Source organism: Phyllostomus discolor, chromosome 9 (assembly GCF_004126475.2).
Source record: "Phyllostomus discolor isolate MPI-MPIP mPhyDis1 chromosome 9, mPhyDis1.pri.v3, whole genome shotgun sequence".
NCBI classification, from domain to species: Eukaryota; Metazoa; Chordata; class Mammalia; order Chiroptera; family Phyllostomidae; genus Phyllostomus; species Phyllostomus discolor.
In genome coordinates this window covers 7,897,884-7,924,763 of record NC_040911.2, presented here as the reverse complement: position 1 = coordinate 7,924,763, position 26,880 = coordinate 7,897,884, and the positions used below count along the sequence as shown (strand labels likewise).

The 26,880-nt window shown below is 46.4% G+C and overlaps 1 protein-coding gene across 1 annotated transcript; it reads left to right on the top strand.

Annotated features, from left to right (window-relative positions):
• Positions 1 to 13,928: 13,928 nt before the first annotated feature.
• SERPINB12 (serpin family B member 12) lies at positions 13,929 to 25,022 on the top strand. Its single transcript, XM_036010167.1, has 7 exons — positions 13,929 to 14,107; positions 15,135 to 15,257; positions 15,972 to 16,112; positions 17,423 to 17,540; positions 21,436 to 21,578; positions 22,546 to 22,713; positions 23,697 to 25,022. Exons 1-7 carry the CDS (start codon positions 13,940 to 13,942, stop codon positions 24,099 to 24,101), a joined length of 1,266 nt encoding a protein of 421 aa, XP_035866060.1. The 5' UTR covers positions 13,929 to 13,939; the 3' UTR covers positions 24,102 to 25,022.
• The last annotated feature ends 1,858 nt before the right edge of the window (positions 25,023 to 26,880 follow it).

The window sequence follows — 26,880 nt, the reverse complement described above, 5'->3', positions numbered from 1 at the left end:
GGAGGGAGGAAAAGCTGCCAGAGATATAAGCCAAGTCTCAGGCTTGGAAACTTGTTCAGGGATGGATCACCATACAGGTTTCACCATTCGGTTCAAATAATTTAGTTTAGTTTTTTTTTTTTTTTTTTTTTTTTTGCGGGGGAGGGGCCACAACACGCACAGGCATACAGTTTCGGAGGCAGCACAGACTGCAGTGTTGGAAAGATGTGGGTTTGAGTCGCACTGTGTGGAGTTCAGTGACCTTGGGCAATTCACTCGACCTCTCCGAGGGTCCATTTCCCAGCCTGCAACATACATAAAATAGTCCCTGTCTCCTGTGGAGGGTCCAATGAGATGAACCAATAAAATACTGACTTGAATGCCTCATTCCGCAGGTGTTTGTTACCTCTGCTTTATTCATGCTCCTGAATCAACTACCATCTTGGGCCGGTTCCTAATATCAACAACTTGCAACACATGTCAAAGGTCTAAAAATTAAGTTGGAACAGTCCTCTCTGTGACCTGGAACATGTTAATACGAACGGTGGCCCCTAGGACACTGGGGACCTCCTGCTGGGGTGACTTTGGAATGGTGCTCTTCCCCACGATGTGCCAGCCGTGGGGCCACTTCATGGCCATTGATTTAAAAGGTTATTTTCGAGATCTTGGGAACAGCGTCATTGTGATGAGTACCAATCGACCCTGTAGTCCTCAAGGCCAATGGGACCGTAGTCCCACTTTCGCCCTCTCATTCCCTGTGGTTTGCCGGGGAAGACAGAAGACCGCTTTTTGGTGGTAGACCTCCTACCTAGATATAGGATCCATCATACATTTTGGTGAGTGACTCGGGGGCTGCTACTCTCCAGCTTTTACTTGTGAGTTTGCCAAAGCCCCAACAGCCTCTCCCACAGGTTTGAAAACATCCCCCATTGTTGTGAGTGCTGTCATCAGGGCGAGGGTGTGGAGGTGTGGGGGAGGGGAGGTGGTGTAGGTGCACTGTAGGGAAGACTCCACTCGGCGGCACTTTGTCAGACCAGCTAGCTGGTGCGCCTTTCACTTCGAAGAGAATGACGAAAAGGCCCATTTCTCCCGGAGGCCTGCACGCTGGGTGTTGGGAGCACGGGAAGAAAACCCAGTGGGTTAAGGAAGTGGGTATGACCAGGCAGAGCCGTGGGCCGAGTGTCCCCGGGAGCGTGGGGACACTCACGCTCTGGAAGTGGAAATGCAAGTCTTGGATGCAGTTTGCCTGCTCCACAATTCTGTCTTTCACCCCTCCCTGTCCTCATCCCGAAGGTCAGGGTTGTTTGAGATGCGAGAGATTGTCTCCACAGTAAATACAGATGACTCCTGAAGCCCGGGATGGAAGGGTTTGCTGAAGTGTTGCTATTATGATGAGCACTGTGTACCTCGGAGGGCGTGTCTGCACATCGGGCGGTGGGAAGGCGGCCCCTGGGTGATGTTTGAAAAGGGCAATGGTGGAGAAGCAGGGAGACAGCAATGGCGGCGGCGGCGGCGGCAGCAGCAGGGAGTCCATCGCCGCTCTTGCTTGTTAGGGACCAGGCTCTATCTGCAGTTTTTCCATTAACTTTGAGCTTCGAGAAGTTGACTTTGGAGCAACAGAACCTCCTTATAAATCCTTCGTCTACACTAAGCACTTAGTGCACGTTTATTAATTGAATGAATCAAAGTCTAAATCCTCGTAGTTGGGAGTGTGTAAGCTTGCATCATGAGCATGGCATTTAATGACATCTTTGAGCCTCAACATTTTGGGAAAGCCACCACCAGTCAGCCCAGCTGTCCTCCCATTTCATTAGCATCAGAACCAATACGACACCCCATTGCATCTCACGCCGAATCTGAAATTGCAGAACAGCAGACTCGAGAGCTCCTTTTGTTCAACCCCTAATTTTTAGACAATGAGATGGAGGTACAGTTGTAATCCCTTTTGAAAACACGTTAACCCAGATTTTCCTCGTGACGGTAATGAATGGGTGCTGATCTTCATTACCGACCCAAGGCTGGGGCTTAGGGATTCGTTTGCACAATTCCATCTACGATGGTGTGTTTGTGACTCTGGCAGCCTCCCAGCACTCCCTTTGGCGGACCCTCCCAGCTTTTGAATTTCTGTGGCCAAACGAATATGTCCAGGAGGGTAGCGTTGTAAGAGTCTGTATCAAAAGGCCCTAAAAAGATAAAATCTCTTTGTAAAAAGAAAATACGAGGATGCACAAAGTGTTTACACCTCTTCCCCAGAGCTGAGTAAGCACTAGGAGGCGCTGCCAGTCACCACGTTTTTATCTCTGTCATCTCCAGAGGCGGGCAGAGAGGCGTGCTGGCCTTGCAGAAATAGAGGGTTGCAGGACGACAGGTGGGAGGGTCACAGACACTTTGCTTTCTTGCCCGGCTGCGTCAAGGAGCTGCTGTCTGTCTGCTTGTGGGGAGCAGGGCCAATAAAACAGCACTGGTTCGATTAAGGCAGCACAAAGTGTATCAAACAAAGTGGAGTCACTTATGTCCACTAAGATGGCTGTCGGTCAGCCATGACACTTTGGTTCAAGAGGGAAACTACCTGAGTCGGAGTAAACACGACTGGCAAGGAGGCACACCTCAGATATCTGCACACGTGATCAGAACAGCCGTGTCTGGAGAGCGGGACCACCCACAGACAGGCTCCTGGGGAAATTCCACACTTGGCATCAGGGGTGACAAGACACTTATCAAAAAGACCCAGATGGGCGGAATACACCACTCTCAGGGGATGACTGAGGCAGGCTCCAGACCACTGCTGAGACCGCCGAGCCCCACACCCCAGAGTGCTGCCCACACGCTGATGTCCCTGGGCATCGGCCGCCAGAGGCTCTGCCCTGGTGGACTGAGGGCTTCACCTGCCCTGCTGCCCACCTGGCTCCGGAGACCCTTCCTTGTGAGATGCTGATGACTCCCTCGCCCACCGTGCTGTCTCCCGGACCTGCAGACTGAGACTCTGGCACTCCGGTTCCTCATCCCCCATTGATGCTGTGTGTGTGTGTGTGTGTGTGTGTGTGTGTGTGAGATATTCTCTTAGACTGTCAGAGTGTGAGTAGGACATTAATGTGTGTCGATGCTCTACTGTGAGTGAATGTGCATTCAGTAAAAGCTGAGTGAACAGCACAGTTACTGTGTGTGACTCTTGTCTACTCCTTGGTGCCGGGCTGCTCCGCGGGCAGCGAGCCGAGCAGTGGCCCGGCTGACGTATGGGAACGACTGTATCACGAACACGTGCTCCTGACCCAGCTCTGTCTTTTCCCTCCTCTCACCAGGTCCCCCTCCCTTGACTTTCAAATACATCGCCGTGCCAGTAAGCTCCCATCCTTCTGTTTGGGTACTCACACGGATGCCCGGTGCAGGGCGTTTCTAAAGCACAATGTGCCCTCCCAGCATCCCGGGACACAGACGGTGGTGGGGTGACTGCTGTCCCAGAAACCCCCCTGGTAGAAGGGACGACCAGCAGGGCACTCGCCAGGGGAACACGCCGCACGGATGACCTCCGCGTGCACCCTTTTATTTGCATCTAATCCTGTGCACTAGGATAACAGGCAAATGGAGTTCTTGAGGCTTGTCTTCTGAGTTTCCCAATGGCACAGGCTTTGTAAGCCGCTGCCGGGAGCTGCCGGAGAAACACAATGGCCGGATACAGAGAGTTGCGTCAGGGGAGGGAGCCACAGGGAAAGGCACGAGGAAGGTAGGCTGCGACTTGTCCTTGGTGTTCCCTTAGGAAAACTCAGAAGGCGAGGGGTGTCACACCCTGTCCCCACCCCAGGGGGAGAGGCTTGTTGAAGGATATCCAAAACCTGACTTGAAAGAAAGACGGTCCAAGTTGTGCAAAGTTGTGATTTACGTTACAGGAGCCGTGGAGAGTGCTGATCTTGCATTCCCCTCTCTCTCCAGAGAAAGGGTTCGTTCCCAGGCTCCGGGAGAGGGAAGGAGGTCGGGGGATCACTGTGGGGAGGCAGCCCCCCCCCCCCCCCCCCCCCCCGTGCACTGCTGTAGCATTGCTCTGGGCTGTGTGCGACATGACCTAGTCAAGCATGAAAACGTTCATATGTTCTGTCCATTAACTCAGCACCTAGGTGAGGAGACCTCCTGACATTCAGATAAAAAAACTAAACACAAAGATTTTTTTTTTAAGATTTTATTTATTTATTTTTTAGAGAGGGAAGTGAGGGGGAGAGAGAGAGAGAGAAACGTCAATGTGTGGTTGCTGGGGGCCGTGGCCTGCAACCCAGGCATGTGGCCTGACTGGGAATCGAACCTGTGACACTTTGGTTCGCAGCCCGTGCTGAATCCACTGAGCTACGTCAGCCAGGGCTAACACAAAGATTTTTAATAACACTATTATATAAATGGGAAACCACCTAAATGCTTAATTAATAAGGGAATAGATGAGTACTTTATGGCATATTCACATAGCCATTAAAAGTAATTCTTTTTTCTTCTTTCTTTCTTTTTTATTTATTTATTTTTAGAGAGGGAAGGGAGGGAGAAAGAGAGAGAGAGAGAAACATCAATGTGCAGTTGCTGGGGGTCATGGCCTGCAACCCAGGCATGTACCCTGACTGGGAATCGAACCTGTAACACTTTGGTTCGCAGCCCGCGCTCAATCCACCGAGCTATACCAGCCAGGGCAAAAGTAATTCTTTTATAAAAATTACTTTATTGTTGTTCAGCTAATAGTTGTCTGTATTTTCTCCCCCCTCAACCCCAACCAAACCCACATCCCTCCCTTGCTGCCACTCTCCCCCTTGGTTTTGTCCATGTGTCCTTTATAGTAGTTCCTGGAAACCCTTCTCCCCATTACCCCCTCCCCTCTGGTTACTGTCAGATTGCTCTTCATTTCAATGTCTCTGGTTATTAAACAGAATTTTAAAACATGGAGAAATATTTGGGTTGAAGTATTAGTTGAAAAGAAGCAGGACCCAAAATCACAAATGTAATGTGAGCTCCAGGGCGTGAAAAGAGTGTGTAGCAAAAGAGAAAATGGTGAGTTTTGATGGACTTATAATTATCTTCATTTTTTACTTGTTACTAAATAGTTTTAATTTTCTCAAATGACATTATTTAAAACGGCCTGCTACCCCAAATTTCTAACCATGTCCCTATTCAACTCTTGATTGCTTCTACAGTTAATTCTCAGGTTTACTGTTATTTTGTGGGTTAAATCTGACTTATGGAGAATTAATTTCATGGTTGCAAGTTACACGCTGCTTTAAGTTTCTTTAGATTTTCGGGCTCTCTGGTTTGTGGGTTAGGAGTTCACAAGTGTCACGTTCCACAGAACTGTGGGGTTTTCTTTCCTAGGGGGCTACAGCCTTCATTTCTGATGGAGCGACAGGCAGCCTGTGCCCTTCAGACCATGGTCCTCACCCAGGCCTGGCCCAGGGCGCTGTCTCCACGGGACCTCCAGTGGGCCGTCTGGAAATGACAGAAGGAGGAAGAGACTCTCTATGAAAATCCAAGGCTGCAAAATGAACGAAACAGCCTTCCAAGTACCTCAAAAATCCTCCGAGGATGTGTTATTTATTTTTTAACAACAAAACATGAAGCATGTTTTGAAAACGAGCCAATGCTGTTCCATGATAACGCAAATGTTGTGAGTTCTGCAGGTGAATGAATGAGGGGGAGAGAGAGAGGTAGGGAAATGGGGAGACAGGTGGGGAGACAGGCAGGGATAAAGAGAAGGGACCAGGGAGATAGGGGACTTGGGGAGACAGTTTGTTCATTCGTGAGGTTTCATCTGGGAAGCCAGAAGGAAAACCAGTAACCGGTGGGGCCGCGGAGAGAATCGTCCCAGAAGCCGTGGGGCTGCGGTGGCGATTGAGCAAGCAAGCGGCAGGAGCACAGAGACAATGGCGTGCCATACCCGGTTCTTTCCTCATTCTCTCTAAGCCGCGCTTTGCCTCACACTTGGCTCCGGCCATAGGGCTTGTCAGCGCCCAATCCATTTGCTGGGAGTGGATGGGGACACACTATGAAAATAACTCTTCTTGGGTTTTGTGTGTTTCACTTACGCACTGTGACTCATGGGGTTTCGGGGTGCTGATGGGGATCTGGAAGCGGTTTAGGGGATCACGGACTGAGATAGGAGATCAGGGCCTTTCCGGCAGCCCTTTATAAAGGCCTCTGCTCTGCTCCTGCTTCACAAGCAGGCTGCGGGGCAGCGCGTGGAGAGAGGCCGAGCTCGGGCGCTCCGGTCTAAAGGGGAGACAGCGCAGGCGGCGAGACAATTAACTGAACCCGGACCGAGTCAGTGACCATAAACCCATAAACGTATGTCTTTCCCCGCCACCTTATAGGTTAATTTTTCTGACTCATAGTTATCATATAAAAATCACAGATTTCTCGTTCAACCCCTATTTTTACCTGTTTCCACAGGCTGTTAGGACTTGGCTGCTCCCTGCTCGGCGTGACACTGAACTGACTTCAACGGAGCACAGTCCGTGGCTGGGAAGAGTCCTCATCGGCTTCCAGGTGCGTGCCGGGAGGGGGCAGGCTGCAGCTGGCGGGGTCCGCAGCCCTCAGTGCTGCAGGGCTGCGTGCGCGGGAGCTGGGGTGCTGTGGTCCTGCAGCTCCTCCGCGTTGTGATTCTGAGCGACTGGACTGTCCGAGTGGGGTTTTCTCCTTTGTCAGATTGGGATAATGACGTGTCCCTCCCGGGCTTGTTGGAGGGGCTGGGCGGAATAATGTGCGCGAAAGGGCCTGAATGCAACTGCAATCCCACCATTGTTCACTGCAGGGCCAGTGCCTGGCACATAGTAGGTGTTCACCAGTCACCAAATGAACGTCAGGACTATTATTTCACTGCAGTGCTCAGGGGGCTTAGAGTTTTGTCTGGGGTTGAGATCAAATCAAAATGGGTATTTTTTAATTCATTAAGTGTATTTTAGCATGTGTTTTATGACAAAAGTTCTATGTTTAAAGGTGTAAACACTTCATAGACTGTGCGTAGCGTTGCTTCACCATTTAAAGCAAGAATAAGTGAACTGAACTTTTCAGTAAAGAGGAAAGGGATTAAGAAGTATAAATGCCCAGTTATAAGAGCAGTCACGGGATGCAAAGTACAGCACAGGGAATATGGTCAATAATACTGCAGAAACTGTGTGTGGTGTCAGATGGGGGCTAGACTTGGTGGGGTGGTCACTTTGTAAGTTATATAACTGTCTCATCACTATGCTGTACACCCCAAACTAATACCATATTGTCAGCTGTATTGAAAATTAAATGAAAAAATATTGTTTTCGTATTTAAAGCAAGGATCAGCAAACTTCTCACGAAAGGACCAGACAGTACATATTTCTGGTTTTGCAGGCCTTATCATTTCTTCACAACCTCTCGGACTCTGCCATTGTACAGTAAAAGCAGCTAGAGATAGCAGTCAATGAATGGGCATGGCCGTGTGTCAATAAAACTTTATTTACGAAAACAAACCTTGGTCTAGATTGGGCCTGCAGGCTATCATTTGCAAACCCCGGTTTCAAGGAGGAAGCCCTGATTACAGTGACAGAAAAAAATAGACTTGTCTAAGAAATGAAAACAAGTTCCTGCAGTAATAATTCTATGTAATTATAATAATAACACTAACGTTTGTATAACACATTAGAGCATGCAAAGCCGTATTATTATTCCTATTTTTTTTTTTTTACAGCTGAGAAAATTGAAGTTCAAGAGGAATTTGCTCCAGGGGTCAGGTTAGTAAGATTCACACCAGGATCCAGATCCCCTGATGGCAAAGGGGGTTTTTCTGCACTGTGCTCCCCACGCCACCTCCTGGCTCTGCCTGTCTGGGGTCCCGGGGTCCCAGTCACACTGGGGTAGGCAGTTGGCATCGTCTGCAAACCTGGAAGCTTCAGTTTTGGGTCGGAGAGCACTGAGAAGTTTTGTGGAAAGGGGAATTGTTATCTTAAGGGTGACTGCAAGCTTTAAACCAAGTTTATTGTGTTTTAGTCTTTATTAGTGTTGCTTTTTGTTATTTTAATGGGATTTTTTTCCCTTTTTGGATTTTCTATGTTGTTACCCAGGCTTCTAAGTTTGGAGGATAAAGTGGTGAATGTCGGTTCAACTGTCTACTTTAGATAAAAGATACATTGTTCACTAGAACAAAAAGTCTTTCTGCTGATGTTTTCCCCGTCACCACATTTGGTTTCCTCAGTACTGTGATGTACAATTGGATGAAAAGAGCCTCCTTACAAGAGAATTTTAATCACATCGTTTGGCGGTGCATTCTGGCATCCCTTCATTTCTAATCTGTGCCAGAAAAAGACTAGTCACTCATGGGTTAAATGATTAGCTCATCCTCACGCTGGGTTCTAACACACCTAGGGAGGAGTCAGCCAGCTCTGCACTTGATGAAACCCTATTTTACAACCTGTTGACACAGAAAAACTTTTTAGCATGCCTTGAAGGGCACTGTCAGGTTAGTGACCTTCACACTTCCTTCTAACTTGGCTGCGATTCTCTGACGCTTGAAGTCCCTGGTGCTAGAGAGGATGACGTTCTCCGGCCACTCCGATGAGGTTCTGAATGCAAAGTCCCAACTTGAGCAGCAGGTGCCTCACGAATTCTCATGCCCTCTTTGGTGGCTTGCCCAGTGCCTTTAATGTTCAGCTACACATCGTGGTGGATTTCATCACTACTGATGGGACAATCACGCCACACCAGACTTCACAGCCGCACATTGTCAGATCCCTGTTGAATTGTTTGGGAGGCTGAACAGATGCAATCCTAGATTGGAGATATCCAAACAAGCTTTGCATCTGCTCAGGTATCCAGAAGCCCCGGGCGATGTGAATGTCACCAGCCAAGAACAAACAAACAGGACAGCCAGAAATCCAGGGAGGTGACCGAAAATCCCTCCTGTTCTGAACGCGCTTGGTCCTCTTTCTCAAGGGGGTGCTGCGTGAGTGCTCACTGACTGAGATGCATGGAGTCTTGGCTGACTCCCGTGTGAAAAATTTCCAGCCTCTTGTAAATCGTAAGCAAGGACCACATGCAGCCGGAAAAGGTTGGTTTTTAGAACTTGGTGGGAAAAAGCAAGCCCACAAGCATTTTTCAAGTGAAGAAGTGAGGGGAAGAAAATTGACAGCCTGTTTGTTTTCTGTGTTCACTGTTGGGAATTGACGACCCTCTTGATGTCCAGTTACTGGTTTCCACTGGTCGATATTTGACTTTATAAAAATGGTTTTTACTTGATTCATTTCCACACTCGCTGCAAAAGTAGCTTGTATTCTCTATGTACGTAAATATACAGTAGACTACATTTAAGCAGGTTAGAGTCTTCATAAAGGCAATATTCCACTTCAAAAAGTTTTCTTTTGCATTTTCCTGTTTCTAACATGATCGTATTTATGGGGTTGGAGCTGAGATGATGTTGTCTGATGAGTTAGAGAAGGAGAGAAAGGGGTCACAAAGGGAACTAAGCCAAGAAGGGATCCCTCATTTTGTCCCTGAGGCATGTTGATTCCCAACAATTTCCAACGTTTTTGTTCTTTCTAATGCTCTTCCCATCACCTCTTGTGCCCCATCCACTCACTGTCGTGTTCAGCCTCACACAAAGATCAGGACCGTAGAATGCTAGAACTAAAAGGAACCTCAGGACTTACTTGGATTCATTTTAAAACTGATTTTTTTTTCAGTTGTGGAATATATTTGTCCCATGACATCTGTGTCAGAAGCCCAATAAGAAAGAAAGAGAGGAAAAGAGGAAGGAAGACAGGAAGGGGAGAAGGAAGGAAGGAGAGCAGGGCGGGGGAAGGAAGGAAAAGCAAAAAAGGAAGACGGTGAGAATGTTTAGGGCTCTAAAATTCTTTTAAGGAAATAAATAGGATAAATAGGTGAGCAGGTCACAGCACTGAAAGGTAAACTGGACAGATTTTCTGGAGGTATTGGTACAGAGTTCGTTAGTTTGCTAGGTCCTGGCAATTTAGCTCTCTTCAGACATCCCCTAACCCCTCTCTCTGTTTGCCTTGGTAATTTCTATCTTCTGGTTGGCATCCAGCTATTCTCGTCAATAAATTGAATAGTAATCCCTACCCTCACGACAGGACTGCTGTAGGAAAACAAACCCGCAACTTCACAATTGGCTTAAAGCTCATCTTCTAAACCTGAGGCAATCAGTTAAAAAAGTTTAGAATAACGTAGAGATTCAGGTGTAAGAGAATGTCCAGGACAATGGGCACATGAAGCAAAATCATTCTCGGGTTTCCTTTGTCTGGTGGGGGGTGGCTTGGGAGGGAAGGTGTAGCTCAGTATTATGATGAGGAACTGTAAAGACACCCAATTGGAAAGAGCAAAGAAAATATAAATACAGTAAGTAAAATATTTAATTTGGTCGAGAGCATCGAGTGTATTTGTTTAAAGACATATATGCCACACATTCCTTTTCTTTTCTTTTTTTTTTCCCCCTTTAACCAATCAATAATGATTTGACCCTGGCTTCCAACATGGCAGCTGGAACAGGGCCAATGTGGGAGGGGCAGAGTTCATATATTTCCATTCCTGACAGGGTGTGGATGGGAACTTACCTGGCCAGCTGTTTGCAGCACCTCTGAAGGCAAGAAGGTAAATGCTAGCATTGCCTGGTATCATTCTTAATGATGAGCACTGCATGGGAAAATTACTTTAAATGATAGAAACCCAAAGTAGACTGGATTGAAAGCAAAAGCTATGCTGCTTTTATTTAGTCAAATGCCTTTGGAAAACGAGTGATTTGTTTTATGATGTGTTGAAGTTTTTGTAACTGTGGCAATTTTTTTTTTGGTAAATGTGACAGTAGTATCTGTCATCTCCGCCAGCCTCCGACGCCTGGTCAGCTGTCAGAGGTGTCTGACTGATTTCTTAAAAATGTGAATGTTTGAAAAAAATTTTTAAATCTTTACATAGTTGGAAGATTGTATGTTTCTACTAATTTCTGAAATATAAAAATGGTATAATATTTAGGATGTCTGTATTTTGGATAAGTTTACATTTCTCTTTGGCAACTTAAGATGGAAATGCTTTGCTTGCTTCTTTCACAAGCATTTCTCTGTTTTTAGATATCGTGTCTCATTTAGTTAGTTATGACCACGTTTGGAAATTGATTCCAAGAGAAGAGTGTCTACTTGTGTGAAGTTGAAAGTTTATTCTCAACTTATTAATAGCTTTGTAAAAATTATGGAAATTGTAAGACATGAACTATTTTTGGGATATAATTTTTTCCCTACTATATTGAAGAGAAAAATTACTCTTAGAATAGTTTGGGTTGTTAGAAAACCCAAATCTATCTAGTGTAAACTTTTATATTGTCACAATAAAGGAAACCATATTTTAGTAACTACATTATTTCTAGTAGAGTAGAAAATTAATCCAAAGTTGATTCTACTGTATAACAGCTCTGTTCATTATGGCTCCCTGCAGAAGGTATAAAGTTAATATGACATAGGGATTATCATCTACTACTTCAAATATTAGAATTATTTACAACGAAAGGGGCAGATGATAGCAAACAAACCCACAAATATTTATTAATGCTCCTGTGTGCTACTGTTTATATTTACTAACGGGATGCAAAGATGAATAAAAATCATGAAATCTATCATCAAAAGAATAATGTTTTGGAAGGAATAACAGAAATATCAAAACAATCACCTTATAGACAGAGTGATAAGGGGCACAGACAGATGAGCACATATATGAATATATACACGCTGTGACAGCAAGATGAGATGGCCCACGAACAAAGTAAAGACAATGGGTTTGTCAATATCGTGAAAGCAAAATTCAAATTTATCGTACCGGCCAGACGCATTCCTTATATTCAGCCATCGGTACAATAAATTTACATTTGAGAATCAAAATCCTCCTTTTACTTTTTTGGAGGCTACATGGTAAATCCCTTGGAAGAGTTACGGGCAACAATATAATATTTTTATTGCTATCTAAGTGTTTTTACTTCTTTTTTTTTTCTGAGTAAAATTATTCCTCCGCGTCTCCCTCCATAGCTGCGGTCGGTAGGAGGTGGTGCCGGGACTGTCTGAGGACTTGAGTTATGTAAGGGCGTGGCCCTCCAGGGCTCAGCGCTGTTGCCCCGGGGGGCAGCGTGCTGCTCGGGGTGGGGGTGGGGGGAGGCGGTGGCTGGGAAATCAGACTGAATGGACTGATTTGCACACCAGCTCCGTCACTTCATGGTTGGGTGCAAAATGACAATAATTTCAGACTTACAGGATTGGTTGAAAATTGGAGACAATATTTGTGAGGTGGCAGGGACATTGTGGGCTCAGATTAAATGGTCACTATGATTACAAAGTCACTTATAATTGGGTTTTATTGATTCCTTGAGCTAAATAGATTTCTGAGGGACCTTACTATTTTAGAAGGCTATTTCAGGTCTGTTTGAACATGATGATTACTGAAGCCCACTGAACACAAGTTTTCAAGTTGTAGCCTATTAAGAGAGCTCACATCAGCAGTCAGAGTTTAGATGTAGCCAAACAGTGATTTCTTTGTTTGAAGGATATTTTTCGGGGTAGATGTAAGGACATATGTGGCATGTTTTAAAAATTCCCTCAGGTTATGTTTCTGAATCACGCTGGAAGGACTAAAAGCATCTATTAAAGTGGGAAGACGTTGAAACCAATATATGCCATTCAGTTCAAGGCAGTAACTATTTTAATGCTTGCTCTGTGCCATCTGTCTGCTGATAAAAAAACAAATAAGGGGCCTACATTTCCACCTTGGAAATACACAATATCCAAAAGCAAGAAGACAAAAGAAAAAAAATTTTATTTGAGAGGGACAGGTTCAGAGTGAGATCTATATAAGATTGTGTTGACACTCTCTAGAATCGATTTTGGGGGTAGCGGCTGGGGCGAGGGTGGTTCTGGGAGAGTCATTCCCTTACTCTGGTTCTACAGCACCTGCGGTTCTATGTTGTCAAGAGAAGGGGTTACACCTAGTGACTTCAAACCCTCAGCATCTTTCAAAATCTTTATCTCTTGGACAATGGCAAGCACTATTTAAAGTGCCCCAAGCCCTATAGTTTCTTTCACAGGGAATGAATGGAAAGGTGGGAATGTTAACAAAGGTCATGACCTGTGACAATTTGAAGGACATATATTCTTTCACAGAACATTCAGGGGGAGCACAGACACATTTCTTAAGTAGAACCAGCAGAAGGAGGAGGTGGGTTGACGTTTTCTTGGTTGTAATTCGACCATGGGGACATGGGATCCTGTGATTTTGTTTTACCCGAATAAAGGAAGTTCTCTCATGAACTGGGCAGAGCTTGACCCCCCAAAAGATGTGTGTAAGTCCTAATTCCTAGTAATGGTGAATGTGATCTTCTTTGGAAGTAGGGTCTTGGCAGACGCGGTCAGGTTAAGATGAGGTCAAACTACTGGATTAGGGTGGGCGTTAATCCAATGGCTAGTGTCCTCACAGGAAAAGGGATAGTTGGGTGCACACACAGAAGACACGGGGAAGAACATATGTGGAGATGGAAGCAAAGATGATGCCTTTCCATGCCAAGGAATGCCTGGCAGTCCCCAGGAGCTGGGAGAGAGGCATGAACCACGTTCCCTGAGAGCCTCCAGAATGGACCAATCCCGCCAACACCCTGGTTTTGAGCACCTGGCTTCCGTAACTGAGGCGGAATAAATTCCTGTTATTTAAGCCATCTGGTTCATGGGTAATTTGTGAAGGCAGCCCGAGCAAACCAATTCACACCGCTGGTGAAAGTAGATTCCTCTCTGCATTATTATCAAAATCAATATCTATATACCAGGGTGACAAAGACCTGGTTTTCCAGGTTTTAATAACATACTGAATAACTGTTCATGGTTATATCTTGGGTATTTAAAATAAGATCTGTCTATTTACCTGTTTTCCTCTGATCATCATTTTTTTTCTCTCTCTCTCTTGTTATTTGTTCTAGGCTGTCATCAGTGACACGATGGATTGTCTCATTGCAGCAAACTCCAAATTTTGCTTTGACTTTTTTCAAGAGATAAGCAAAAGCGATGGTTCTAAAAACATCTTCTTCTGTCCTCTGAGCCTCTCAGCTGCCCTTGGCATGGTCCGTCTGGGGGCCAGAAGTGATAGTGCACACCAGATTGACCAGGTGCAGATACGGTAACCCCAGGTCCAGCCTCAAAGCCGTACCCTCATCCCTGTGTGTAGAATGAATGAGTGAATGAATGAATGAATGAATGAAAGTGACAAGAGCAACTCCCCCTTAAACTCCAGGCTCCCAAGGTTGATCTTACACTTCCCGGAACCAGCACAGAGCACAGGGGTTATCTCTGAACCCAGCTGCTGTCTCTAGGACAGAGGACCGACTTAATGGATGAAGACGGCATGCATTTAGGGTTATTCTACTTTCTCAATTTACTTTGTTTTTGGTACATTATTTATTCCTTTAGCAACACTTAGCTTTAGAGTGTGATTGGCATCCTGCAGGTCAGGTTTGAGACATATTTCTCTCCAGGCCCTGGGAGAAATCCTACCCTACCCTGAGCAGGGGTGGATGCGCCGCCGGACCCCCAAATGTCTATGAGGCTCTGGGTAACGAACGCATCTCCTCGGGTCCTCACTCGATCAGCCTGAAGCGCTAGATCAGCACCGTCAGATGTGTGTAGGATTTGAACCTCATGTGTGTGATTTAAAACTCTTTAGTAGCCATATTAGGGAAATAAAAAGAAATAGGTGAGACTAATTTTAATAATGTATTTTATTTAACTCAATACATCTAAAATATTATTGGATCGATATGTATTCAATTAAAATTTACATGAGATGTTTCACATTTTTTTTATATTAAGTCTTCCAAATCTGACGTGTATTTTCCAAGTGGGTTCGCACGGGCTCAGTAACCACCCGTGGCTCAGGGACACCGGTCGGCCTTTCAGTCTGGTCGCAGTGGTTGTCACGTGTCCCAAGGGGGTGGGGGCGGAGCTCGGTTGACCTCTCCTCCGTTCCACCTCACAACCCAAGTTAGAAGAAGTATCTACTTCCCTTTACACTGTTGCTGATTGTTTTTGTTTGACTCTGTGCTCACGGTCCTGGTCACATCATAAAAATGTCCCCGAAGCTCTCCAGACTTCGTGCAGTTCATGTTGTCTGAGAGAGCCCATGCCATCCCCACGCAGGTCCTCCACTTCAACGAGTTTTCCCAGAGTGAAAGCAAAGCGGGGGACCCCTGTCTGAAAGACAAAGAGCGGGAGGTGCTGGCCCACAGCCCCCTGGAAGGGTCGAAAGGAGCTGCTCCACAGGTGAGCCGCTGTCAGCCCCTGCCCTTGCCCTCACAGGTGCTCGCGTTGGTTGTCCTGTCGGTGCTGGTGCCGAGGGGTGCGTAGCTCCTGGCTGTCATCGACCGCTCCGACAACAGCAATAACCCCGTATGGCCCACAGTCCCTTTCTGTTCATGCATCTTATTTCTTCTTGGTTGCATGCTACTTTCCTAAAGAGGAGGGTCCAGTAGCTTCTGTTCACGATAAAGAAGCTGAGCTCGAAGTCCCCTTACGCACCTGCTTCTTCCAGGTCTGGCCGAGGATGAACGGCAGGGGGCGCTGGGCATCAGCTGTGGGATTCTCACTGTCTCCCCTCCACTTTTGCCTGTTTTATTTCTTGCTGAAATCTGTACTGACACACACACCTTTTATTGGTTGTCTCACACCAGGGGCAGGAATGATATTCTCCAGGTTCTAAATCCCTCAAACTAAAGACGTTGAAGAGGAAGGCGGAGCAAAGATGCTCTCTTTCTTGTATCTGTTGAATGCGGAGAAAAACGGGGCGCACGGACCCGAAGCATAAGGCGCCTTGCAGAAAGCCCTGCAGACTTGGTTTTCGTGGAGGATCTCCCACCTGGACCTCTCCCTCTCTTCCTTCTTCTCTTCTTCTCGTCTTGCTCCCCCACATGGTAACAAAGCCAAATGGCAACTTGCTTGTAGCTGATTAAGATCACATTTTGTTTCTTCTTTTGTTAGGCGGGGTCTTCTGAGGATGAAAGTACGCGTCTCAGTTACTGCTTTGGGCAGCTTCTCTCCAGATTAGATAGAATCAAAGCTGATTACACCCTGAGCATTGCGAACAGGCTCTACGGAGAGCAGGAATTTCCAATCTGTCCGGTGAGTTGGGCAAGAAGGACGTTTCGAGCTCCCCGGGAACGCACCGCGTAAAAATCACACGCCATCCAGAATGCACACCTCTCTGGTGGGATACGTGTGGCGGGCTGGTGGGAGGTCCAGGGCTCACCTCTTCTCCCACACCTGCTGGGGCCCTCCCCCCAGTTTTCAGCTGGAGCAGTTTACGAGGCTTCTTGTGAGTGGAAAGAGGACCACGTGACTCGGGGCCTTCAGAGCGTGTGTGTGGGTTTGGTAACGCTGGTCTCTGCTGTGGCCTCTTTGCCAGTCAAGGGGCCTGGTAGAGGGGCTTGGTAGCTCCCCTTCCTGCTGTCCCCACCCCCCCTCCCCGCCTTCCAAGGCCCTTTCCCGAAATCACCTTTGGTTCTACCAACACCCCCCCCCCCTTCTCCCCAAGAGAAATGGCACTCCCTTAAGAAGTGGGATGGTGTAGGCTGGATTTGGAGCCAAAAGGCACAACTCTTGTCTCTGTGGCCACACTGCTTTGTCCCCAGAGCACGCTTCATCCCAGTCCGGGCTTCATTCTCCTCTGTCACCACTAGAAGGCGCCACATCCACGGCAGTAAACTGGAGGGGCGTGGCCAGCGGCGAAGGTGCACCCCAGCTGGTTAGGGCTGGCCCGGGAAGGGGAGGGGCAGCCTACTTGGACCAAAATAACCAGTTTCCTTGCAATGGAAATGAGATTTTTACACGCTGTTCTTTTAAAACCGGCTTTACTGAGGTATAAGTGCACGTATCCTACAATTCACTTAATAAAAATGTCCCCATCAGTGGTTTGGGTATACCACATTATTAATGTTTGACAAAATTGTATAGTATCCATGACATGAACATGTGTCCTTTAATTATTTTTAAATCTACAATTCAGTGGCATTAATTACATTCACAACGTTGAGTCATCATCACCCTATTTAAAATTTTTTTTGTCCCCTCCATCAGAAACTCTGCTACCATTAAGCAGTTTTAATTTTTAAAAATAGCAACAATGTACAGCTAAGTCATCCAGTTACTTGATCTGCATCTCGAGATGTCTCCACAAATGGAGTGCCCGAACACAGGGACGCCTGGTAGGAAGGCCGTGTGCCATTATAACTGGGGGCTGGCCCATAAATAAGGGGTCTGTAGGCTCAGCCGTCACCATAGCAACCGCAGAGGCTCTGGCTAACTGGGCTGGGGGTAGACAGAGGCTGGCCTGCATCCGGTGTGAGCCACGAGGCCCGGGCCTGCTCGGCTGCCGACTAAGGGCACAATTACAGGATTCCGTCCCACCTTCTCCCTGTGTTCTCATTTGACAGGAGTACTCGGAAGGTGTGATTCAGTTTTATCACACAACCATCGAAAGTGTGGACTTCCGGAAAGACACTGAGAAGTCCCGACAGGAGATTAACTTCTGGGTGGAGTCTCAGTCCCAGGGTAAGCAAGCCCCACGCACTGTCGCTGGCCCGCCCCCCCATGCTTTCAGGTTCCTCCTCCATCAGGGACCAGACGCCCCCGTGTGCTTCTCGTCCAGTACCCGGGTCCAGCGCTTCCCGTGCACGGTTCACATAGTTACAATGCTTAGCCACGACAGGTACTGATTGTCACTCTGCTCCGTCATAGAGGGGACACACCTTTCAGCCAAGCACCAGGCCCAGCAGGACGTTAACCACATCTATTTCTTTTCAAGGGCCAGTAAAGAGATGTGAGGAGAATCTGGTTGTTCAGAGGGACATGGGAATAATAAAAGCCTTATTTGTATCAGAGGTTCACCAGAAACACAGGTGTTCCGAGTGAAGGGGCATTTACCGATAGCGAAGAGTGGCGAAAATTGGGGTTCACCGTAAATGCAATTATTTTTAAATATGAAACTCGCCTTCCAACTTTATCCAGATCCCAGCAAAATGGAAGTCTCTAAATGCACTGTGTGAACACGAGCAACACCCCTCCCCCCATCATGTGTCGGTTCGATAAAATCTGCCCCCTTGTCTGGCTCGCTGGCAGCCCAGCGCATCACACACTCTTGCCTGGCTCCCCAAATCCTCAGCCTTGACCCCTCTGAGTGCTTCTCTTCGTCTGCCCTCTCCTCTTCCTTGTCCTCTTTCTAATGTTTTCTTCAGTGTAACTCACTTATGTGGCTGTTCCAAAAAAGACATAAATTGTGCTTGGTTAGATAGTATCAATCTGTGTACGTTGCCTATCTCTTGCCTCTGAGCTTGAGTTGGTGGAGTACACGGTTCTTCGTGCTGTGATGTTTGCATTAAAAACAACAGAAACTGCTGGACACTGGGGCTGACAGCGGCTAAACTGGTCAAATGATCTTGGTGTCCATAAGCTTTCCGGTTCTCTGGAGCCACATCTGTGAAATGATGGAGGGAGATGTCTCACTTCCAAAGAATTCCATAATTCGTGTTTTCTTTAGTAAATGGAACCCATAATTTCATGCTCTGGATAGTTCTTTCTCATAGGTTCTGTTTCTTGTTTCAATATTTCTCTTTAAAAAAATTTTTTTTTAGAAAATTTATTTTAATCGTTGTTCAAGTACAGTTTTCTGTCTTTTACTCCCATCCCAGCCTACCCCCCGCATCCCTCCCCACCTTCCTCCCATTTCCACCCCCTGTAGTTTTTGTCCATGTGTCCTTTATACTCATTCCTGTAAACCGTTTCCTTTTCCCCCTGAAATGCCCCTGAAATTCCCTCCTCTCTCCCCTCTGGTCACTCTCAGCCTGTTCTCTATTTCAGTGTCTTTGGTTATATTTTGCTTGTTTGTTTGTTTTGTTGTTTAGGTTCCTGTTAAAGGTGAGATCATATGGTGTTTGTCTTTCAATATTTCTGATGCTGCACGTGCTTTGATTGGAGTTTAGTGTGTCTTTTTGAGAGCACGATCACTCCCATTTTTTGAGCCACGCCAGGGTTTTCAGCACTGAACATTCACTTGCCCGTAGAATAGAAACTCATCTTTTCTCTAAAATACCCACTGACATTGGGATTTGTCTGTCATATTAGAAATACTTGAGACCCCCATCTCTTGGACTTACAATAATTAGCATATAACAAAAACAATTTAGCACACTTAAAAACTATTCTTTAATTGAGGTGTAGGGAGCTTTAAATCTATAATATCTGTTTCAGTGTCTTATATTTACTTATAATTAATATATAAAGTCACATTGTCTTAGTGAGAACCCATGCAGGTATAAAAGTTTTCAGGATTGATTTACACGGTGAACAAAGAATGAAAGGAAGCCAGAGGAGGTTGAAGACAGGGTGCGTGTCTTTTAAAAGGCATCCCTGAGTGTAGACTGGGGGACAGATTGGAGGTGGACAGGAGTGGATGGGTGCAGGTGCCAATGGCAGAGTGAGAGCATCACCACAGAAGACCTGGAGGGAGGTGCTGGTGGCTTGGACCACGTGGTGGTCATGGCAATGGAGAGAGGTGGAGGGATGTGAGAGATATTAAGCAGTAGACCAGAAGGATTTTACCAAATGCTTGGATAGATGATGAATTGTTTAATAGCGTCTAAGAGTCATCCAGAATGACCTGTAACATTTTAACATGAACTCTTCATTTTTAAAAGGAAAAGCAGCCCTGGTCAATGTGGCTCAGTTGGTTGGGCATTGTCTCACAAAAGGAAAGGTTGCTGGTTCGATTCCTGGTTGGGGCACATGCCTGAGTTGTAGGTTTGGTCCCCAGTTGGGGCCCAGTATGAGAGGCAACCAATTAATGTTTCTCTCTCACATCTGTGTTTCTCTCTGTCTTTCTCTCTCCCTTGCCCTCTGTCTAAAAATAAAAACAAAATAAAAATCTAAAATGAAAAGTGGAGTCTATGAGCCCAAATAAAGAAATCACCTCTCTGACATACCATTCATGTCTCCTTACAACAGATGTCAAGTGTATTTTTAAGATTTTATTTTTTTAAGATTTTTTTTTAAGATTTTAAGATTTTATTTTTATTTTTTAGAGAGGTAAGGGAGGGAGAAAGAGAGAGAGAAACATCAATGTGCGGTTGCTGGGGGCCATGGCCAGCAACCCAGGCATGTGCCCTGACTGGGAATCGAACCTTTGACACTGGTTTGCAGACCAAGCTCAATCCACTGAGCTACGCCAGCCAGGGCAGATGTCAAGTGTTTTAATGTACTTTTTTCAAGCAAAGATTTTCCTACATGAGGATAGGCCCTATGTCCTGTCTTTCTAACACTGGCCTTGGGCTGGGCTCCCCCTGCCCGGCCTTTCCTTGGGGGATATACCCAAACTCCAGAATTATTTCTCCTCATTTCTTCCCCATGCCACAAAAACCGCCATACCTTCAGGGTTGCACTCAGTTGCCAAGAGGAAAGCCGGTTCACTAAAAACTTTATACTAAGGTATGAATATTTAATTTCTCCTTAGTTAGTTAACTCTCCCAGAGTAGATGATGACAAAATAAGGTATTATTATGAGATTTAAGTGGAAATCTTCTTGAGGTGGAAAGGCCTTCTCATCTTTAGGCCCAGGCCTGCATTCCAGTAATGGCACCGGTGACTCAGTGTTTTGGAGCAGAAAAGGATGTGTGCTGAAAATGAACTATCGCCAGCTAGCCACGGGCTCTCCCAGTCTGCCTTGGGGGCCAGCTAGCCACGGGCTCTCCCAGTCTGCCTTGGGGCTGTGTTACCATGGAAGGAGCCCAGAGCTGAGCTGAGAGTGGGAAGGAAGGTTCCGGGGCGGATCTCAGCCAGCTTTCCTGCTTTGTGGCTGTGTGGCCTCATTTCTCATGAGCTGTACTTTCTCCTCCTATAGAGAAGAGAGAATAGTATCTATTTCTCATGATTGATGTCAGATGGAATGAGAGAGGGCATGGGAAAGTCCTTATAAAATAGGTTTCATGTCATTGCCTTGTACATTTAGATGCCGTTTTGTTGATGTGTAAGACTGTGTGTGATGCTCTGATGAGTGTGTGAGACAGAAAGTTTACACAATAGTCCTTTTTCTCCAGGACGTTATCATGTGACCAGGGGGCAGGGTCTTTACTCTGAAGGAGAGATCAGGGCATAGGATTTCTGAAGCCAAGGTCCACTCCCAATGATAGGGGGAAAAATCCCTCAGTGCTCAGCCTCTGAACTGGATCCTGCCTCCTCCCCAGCTCCCAAGCTAACCCCGCCTCCTGCCCCACCCAGGACTCTGTGTGGCTTACTTTTCTGGGGTCAGCTCTTGAATGAGACACTCTCTAGCTCTGGGGATGTTAAGCTGCACAAAAAAAATCTGTCTACATAAATACTTTTGGTATTTATACTTTTGGTATAAATACTTTTGGTATCATATTCAAGGTATTCTCTGGAAAACAAATTTTCTTAGGTAAAATCAAGGACCTCTTCAGCAAGGACACCATTGACAACTCAACTGTGCTCGTGCTGGTGAACGCGGTGTACTTCAAGGCCAAGTGGGAGAAATACTTTGAAAGTGAAAACACGGTGGACGCGCCTTTCTCTCTGAATGAGGTACGTGTCAGAGCACGTGGCTTCCCATATGGTCCCTTGAGTTTTCCACTGAGAACGGCTTGCTGTTTGCACACACAAATCTAAGACTTGGGCCTCTGGGCGGCAGCTTACATTTATAACAAGAACACTTTTGCTGTTAACGAAAATCAGTGTCTGAAGTGTATTGAGCATTTTCTGTTTGTTATTTCATTTGTTCCCTAAAATCACATTATGAAAATGGGTGTTATCATTACTCCCACTTAGCAGCTGAGGGGAGAAAATGCAAAGGTGGTGTTACCTAGCCAGCTCCATGCACTGGGATTCACACCTGCGTGGGCCTAAGAAGACCCGTGTTCCAAGCCGCCAGGCTGCAGAACAGACGGAAAGGGAGGCGTCAGACCCCAGGGTAGCACTTGGCAGCTGTGTCATTCTCAAGGGCTCCATGTCCTCATCTGTAGACTGATGGTCCCCCCCACACTGTGAGGTTATTATGAGGTTTAAGAAGTCTGGGGCTGTGCCCTTTCTTTGGATGGAAGTCTGTGGGACAGGTGCTGTCATTTACTGTGTAGATGATCATCATTTAACCCAGCTTCCTGTTGGCCCTGTGATGCAGGGATTCGGTCCAACTGGAGCAGGAGTTGTATGAGGCCACCAGGTCGGGGTGGCTGAGGAATAAAAGACAGGGAGAGAGCTGCAGGGCTTGCTTCTGGCAGCTAGGCTGTGGGTAGGCTGGACAGATAATCTGCCAACAAATGGTCTTGAGAGCTGAGGAACCTGTTAACATCACAGGAAGAGGAAGCGTTGACAAAGTAAGGGCCAGCTGACCAGCAGGCACGTGACTCATAGGCTGGGCCACTGGTGTGGCTCAGAACATCTGGCGAAGGCCCTGCTCGTCTTAAGGGACCTGTGTTTTCAGGGAGGTTGGGGACCGGGTGAGTTTGTGAGCTTATCGTGGCAGTCCTGTGACTTTCTTCCTTGCTGGCCACAGAACGAAAAGAAGACAGTGAAGATGATGAACCAAAAGGGCATATTCAGAATGGGCTTCATCGAGGAGGTGAGGGCGCAGATCCTGGAAATGCAGTACATCCAGGGCAAGCTCAGCATGTTCGTCATCCTGCCGTCTCACTCTGCGGACAACCTGGCGGGCCTGCAGGAGGTAACCCTCCATTTCCCTGTCTCTCCAGCGTGTCTCCATACAGGTCTTCGGAGAGAGCACCATCTACCACCTACCCTCCTGAGGCAGGGCGGTGCCTGAGCAGCCAGAGCTCAGCAAAGGATATGTAAGACTCTGAATCCGATGCCTTTGTTACTCATTTGCTAGCAAAGAGCAAATGCCAAACACGGAGGCCAAGGCTTTCCGCTCCAATCTTGCTGTGCTCCGTAGTCATAGTTTCTCCAGATCATGGAATCTGGATGAGGAGCCACTTGAGGATTGCTACAGATAGAAGGGCTTTTCCTTCCCCCTGAATATCCCGGCTGCTGGCCTCTTCTGCAGGCTGTTTTGCTGTAGCTCAGTTAAAGACTCTGTAGCTGAATCCTGCTTTGGGGTGCTTGTGCCTTGAAGGCAGTGGAGGTTCTGACACTAGAATAGATTGCTTGTGATGTGGGAATGAACAAAGGCTGTGGAAGCTCAGTACATGTCCTGTGGGGTGAAGAGAGAGAGAGAGACAGAGGGAGGGAGAAAGTGAGAGAGAGAAACACTGAATAGTCATTATAGTAATTACCATCATCCGAAATTTATTATGTGCCTGCATTAGGTTAGCTACTTTAACTACATTATTTTGTTTAATCCTTGAAGAGCCTAATGGTCTCATCTCTGCTTTATAGAAGAGATCAAACTTCCAATGTCAAGGCTTGGTCATGCTCACCCAGCTTAATCAGCTGAGCTTTGCTGGGCTTTGAACACTAGTCTGTCAGACCCCAGAGAACACTGGAGGTCAGATTTTCCTGCAACTCCTATAGAGAAAAGAGGTTTGCTTGGAGGAGATTTAAATGAAATCAGAGTATGTTGAGGTGTAGGGAAAAAAACTGGAAGGTTGTTACCAACTGTTGACATGCTCTCGGGCTCTGAGAGGTAATTGGGGCTTTCTTTGCAGGCTCATAATCTGACCCTCAACCATTATTTTATTCCTCTTGCAGCTTGAAAAGAATATCACCTATGAAAAAATAGTGGCCTGGAGCAGTTCAGAAAATATGTCAGAAAAGAAAGTAGCTGTCTGCTTTCCCCGGTTCACCTTGGAAGACAGCTATGATCTCAATTCTATTCTCCAAAACATGGGCATCACGGATATCTTCGACGAAAAGAAGGCTGATCTCACTGGAATCTCTCCAAATCCCCAGTTGTACCTGTCTAAGGTTGTCCACAAAACCTTCGTGGAGGTGGATGAAAATGGCACCCAGGCCGTCGGAGCCAGTGGGGCTGTCGGCAGCATGATGTCTGCACCGTCCTGGGAGACCTTTAATGCCAATCGCCCTTTCCTCTTTTTCATCAGACACAACAAAACCCAGACCATTCTCTTCTACGGCAGGTTCTGCTCCCCTTGAAAGGAACGCACTGTCTAGTCCCAGGGAGCTGGAAGAACGTGGCGGTGCAATCCGCCCCTGGCCCAGCGTGGCCTTTTGTGCTTAAGCTACTATCTAAAGCCGGTGGAATTTCATCACAGCACCATGCTCCCTTCCTCCAGGCACTGGCCTGGGCTTTTCCCGCTCTTTTCCCTACCCTGTAGCTGATTTTCATCTAAGTCCATTAGCATCGAAGGGCCCCTTCCCCCTCCCTCACCTCTTACCATGCTGAGCTTTCAAGCATATAAAAAAAGTTCACCCTCTGTGACCTGAAGGTCAACATCATGGACAATGATACTGACTTTAAGTTACCTACTTCCTTGTGAGGGAACCCTGAAAGTTCAAATCACTAGACCACTTCTAGGAGATGGCAAATTCAGAAAGCACTGTAACGGGGGTGGTGAGAGAGAGTGGTTAAATGGAATGTGTTTTGGGAACCTGGCTCTGTTTCTATGGCAGTTAAAACTGTGGTGCATCCCTGGGCAAGATGTGTCTTCCTCTTCCATCTGCTGCTGCCCGAGAGATGCCCCATAAGGGGCTTCTTCTCACTTGGGAGGAAGCAGGGGTTGAGGGTGGATTTCAGCGAGAGCCCAAAGGTGTAAAACTGCATCAGCCAGCACCCATCTTGCACAGAGAATATTTCCTGTGAATTTGGCCACGTTTGGGTTTGTATATTCATCTACTGTCTTTGTTTGGAGCGTCAGAGTCAGGCCACAGAGGGAGAAACGCACTGTCATCCTCCAGCAGGGCTACACTGGATGGGGGGCTCTTGCTTCTTTGACCTTTTCCCACCGGCAAGACTGACCCTTCAATAAGGCAGGCAGAGGCGCTGCCACAACTGCTAGAAAACCAACCAGAGCATGAAACTCCGGGGAGAGAACTCCTCCACGGTTAGCTCAGCTCCTCCATGGTTAGCTCAGCTCCTCCGTCCAGCAATGTTGCAGGACAAGCGCAGCAAAGGAGATTTCAAAACAGTTGATTCATTTATGCCGGCTAGCCAGCTCTTTAATTCCAGGTTCTGGAGTTCTGTTTTACTCAACCCAAGTCCTCCCTGTGATTCCATACATTATCTAACATGTAACTCCCCTTCAAACTCCGCCCCCCACCCAGTTTTTCCTGGAGCTGCCCAGAACACGTGTGGTTTCATCCCTGATGCTGTTTATTTCTCTTTATTACAGTGTCATTAACCTGTGGCACAGGTCCCGTACCTGGGGTGGCAGGAGGAAGGAGTGTGTAGTTGTCTTAGTGGATTCCTTTGTTCCGCAGCTGAATGAATGCCAGCTTCATCCATGCTGCTCACGCTGTGTTCTCGTTTTCCCCAAGCCACTGTCTTGGTCTTTTCTTTCACTCAATAAAATAACACAAAACTTATCGCCTGTATTCATACCTTTCACCAACGTATTCTCTATCCTTAATATTTAATTTAAATAGTCTCATGTTCTAATATGCCATTTCCCTTCTAAATAATGTTACCCATAACATGCATCAGAGAATGTTTTAGCTAGAGATGGGTGAGACGAATTTAAGAAGCAACCATGTAAATGTACAATTGCGGGGCCGGTAGAAACCCATAGACCTTCTGTTGGCACCTGTGAGTTCTGAATGCATCCATCCATGTCCAAGGTTAAATAAAGGGCAAAAGCTATAGCGTTATGAAAAAAATAGTGTCAAATAAGGAAGGGATACACCATGGTACAGACAAAAGACGAGACTTCAGGAAAAGATTTATGGGAAGAATGAGATCAGTGGGATTTAGGGAGCACGAAAAGGAGGCAGGACAGCTATGGAACTGGAAGGGAACTCCATGAAGGCAAACTGTGGTGGGATGTGAGAGAACAGAATGAAACGTAAGGAGACTGGTAGGAACCTGAGACTGCAACAGCAGGATTTAAATAGATGGTAGAGGCAATAAAGAGGCAAAACTGGTGCACGGGAAAATGTGGTTAGTGACGAACAGGGTGTGGTTGTCTCTCTTGGGATGTGTAGCAAGTAACAGGAGGGGCGTGGGTAGACACAAAGAGGGAACAGAAAGTCCACCCAAGAATTACGGTGTTTCTGAGAGAGGAAGCAGATCAATTGGCATGACATCAATAATCAAAGATAGAATTGAAAAAAAAAAACTTTCTTAATTTGGATAGTCACCTGATTACACTGATTTCTAAGAAAAATAGGCACAAATGGACATCCTAAGAACCTTTAAATTAAAAAAAGGTTGAGAAAACAATTCTATTAGCATTTGAGCAAAAAAGAAAATGCACTTACAAAGGATAAACAATCGATGCGCCTCAGACCTTTGTGTTAAATTTCCGAAGAAAATGAAACCTAGTGCAGAAGTCTGCGGGGGGAATATATGATGAAACAATTTCCCACTGAGTCAATTTGTGAATGCAACAGAAAGCCCTTGTCTGATGTGTTTTTGTACACGTGCGTGTGATATGTTTAATCCCACCACCCAGCACCGTGCTATAACAATCACAGGAGCTGGAATTAAATTCTTGTTGCCTTGAGCAGAATCCAATGCAGTCAAAGATTCCAAAAAATTTAATAAAGAAATTCCGTCAGAGAAAATAGGATTTCGACTGACAATCAAAGGAAGAAGAAAAATTCTTCATTTGAATTCTAATGATGTCCCAGAATTATTGGCAGCTGGGGTGCTTCTCTTTAGCAGTGATTTTTTTTTTCTTTTTTTACATTGGGTCCAGACATGTGGTGAGTGTCAGCATCCAGAATAAGGTTGCAGCTTTGAAATCACTGAATTGGA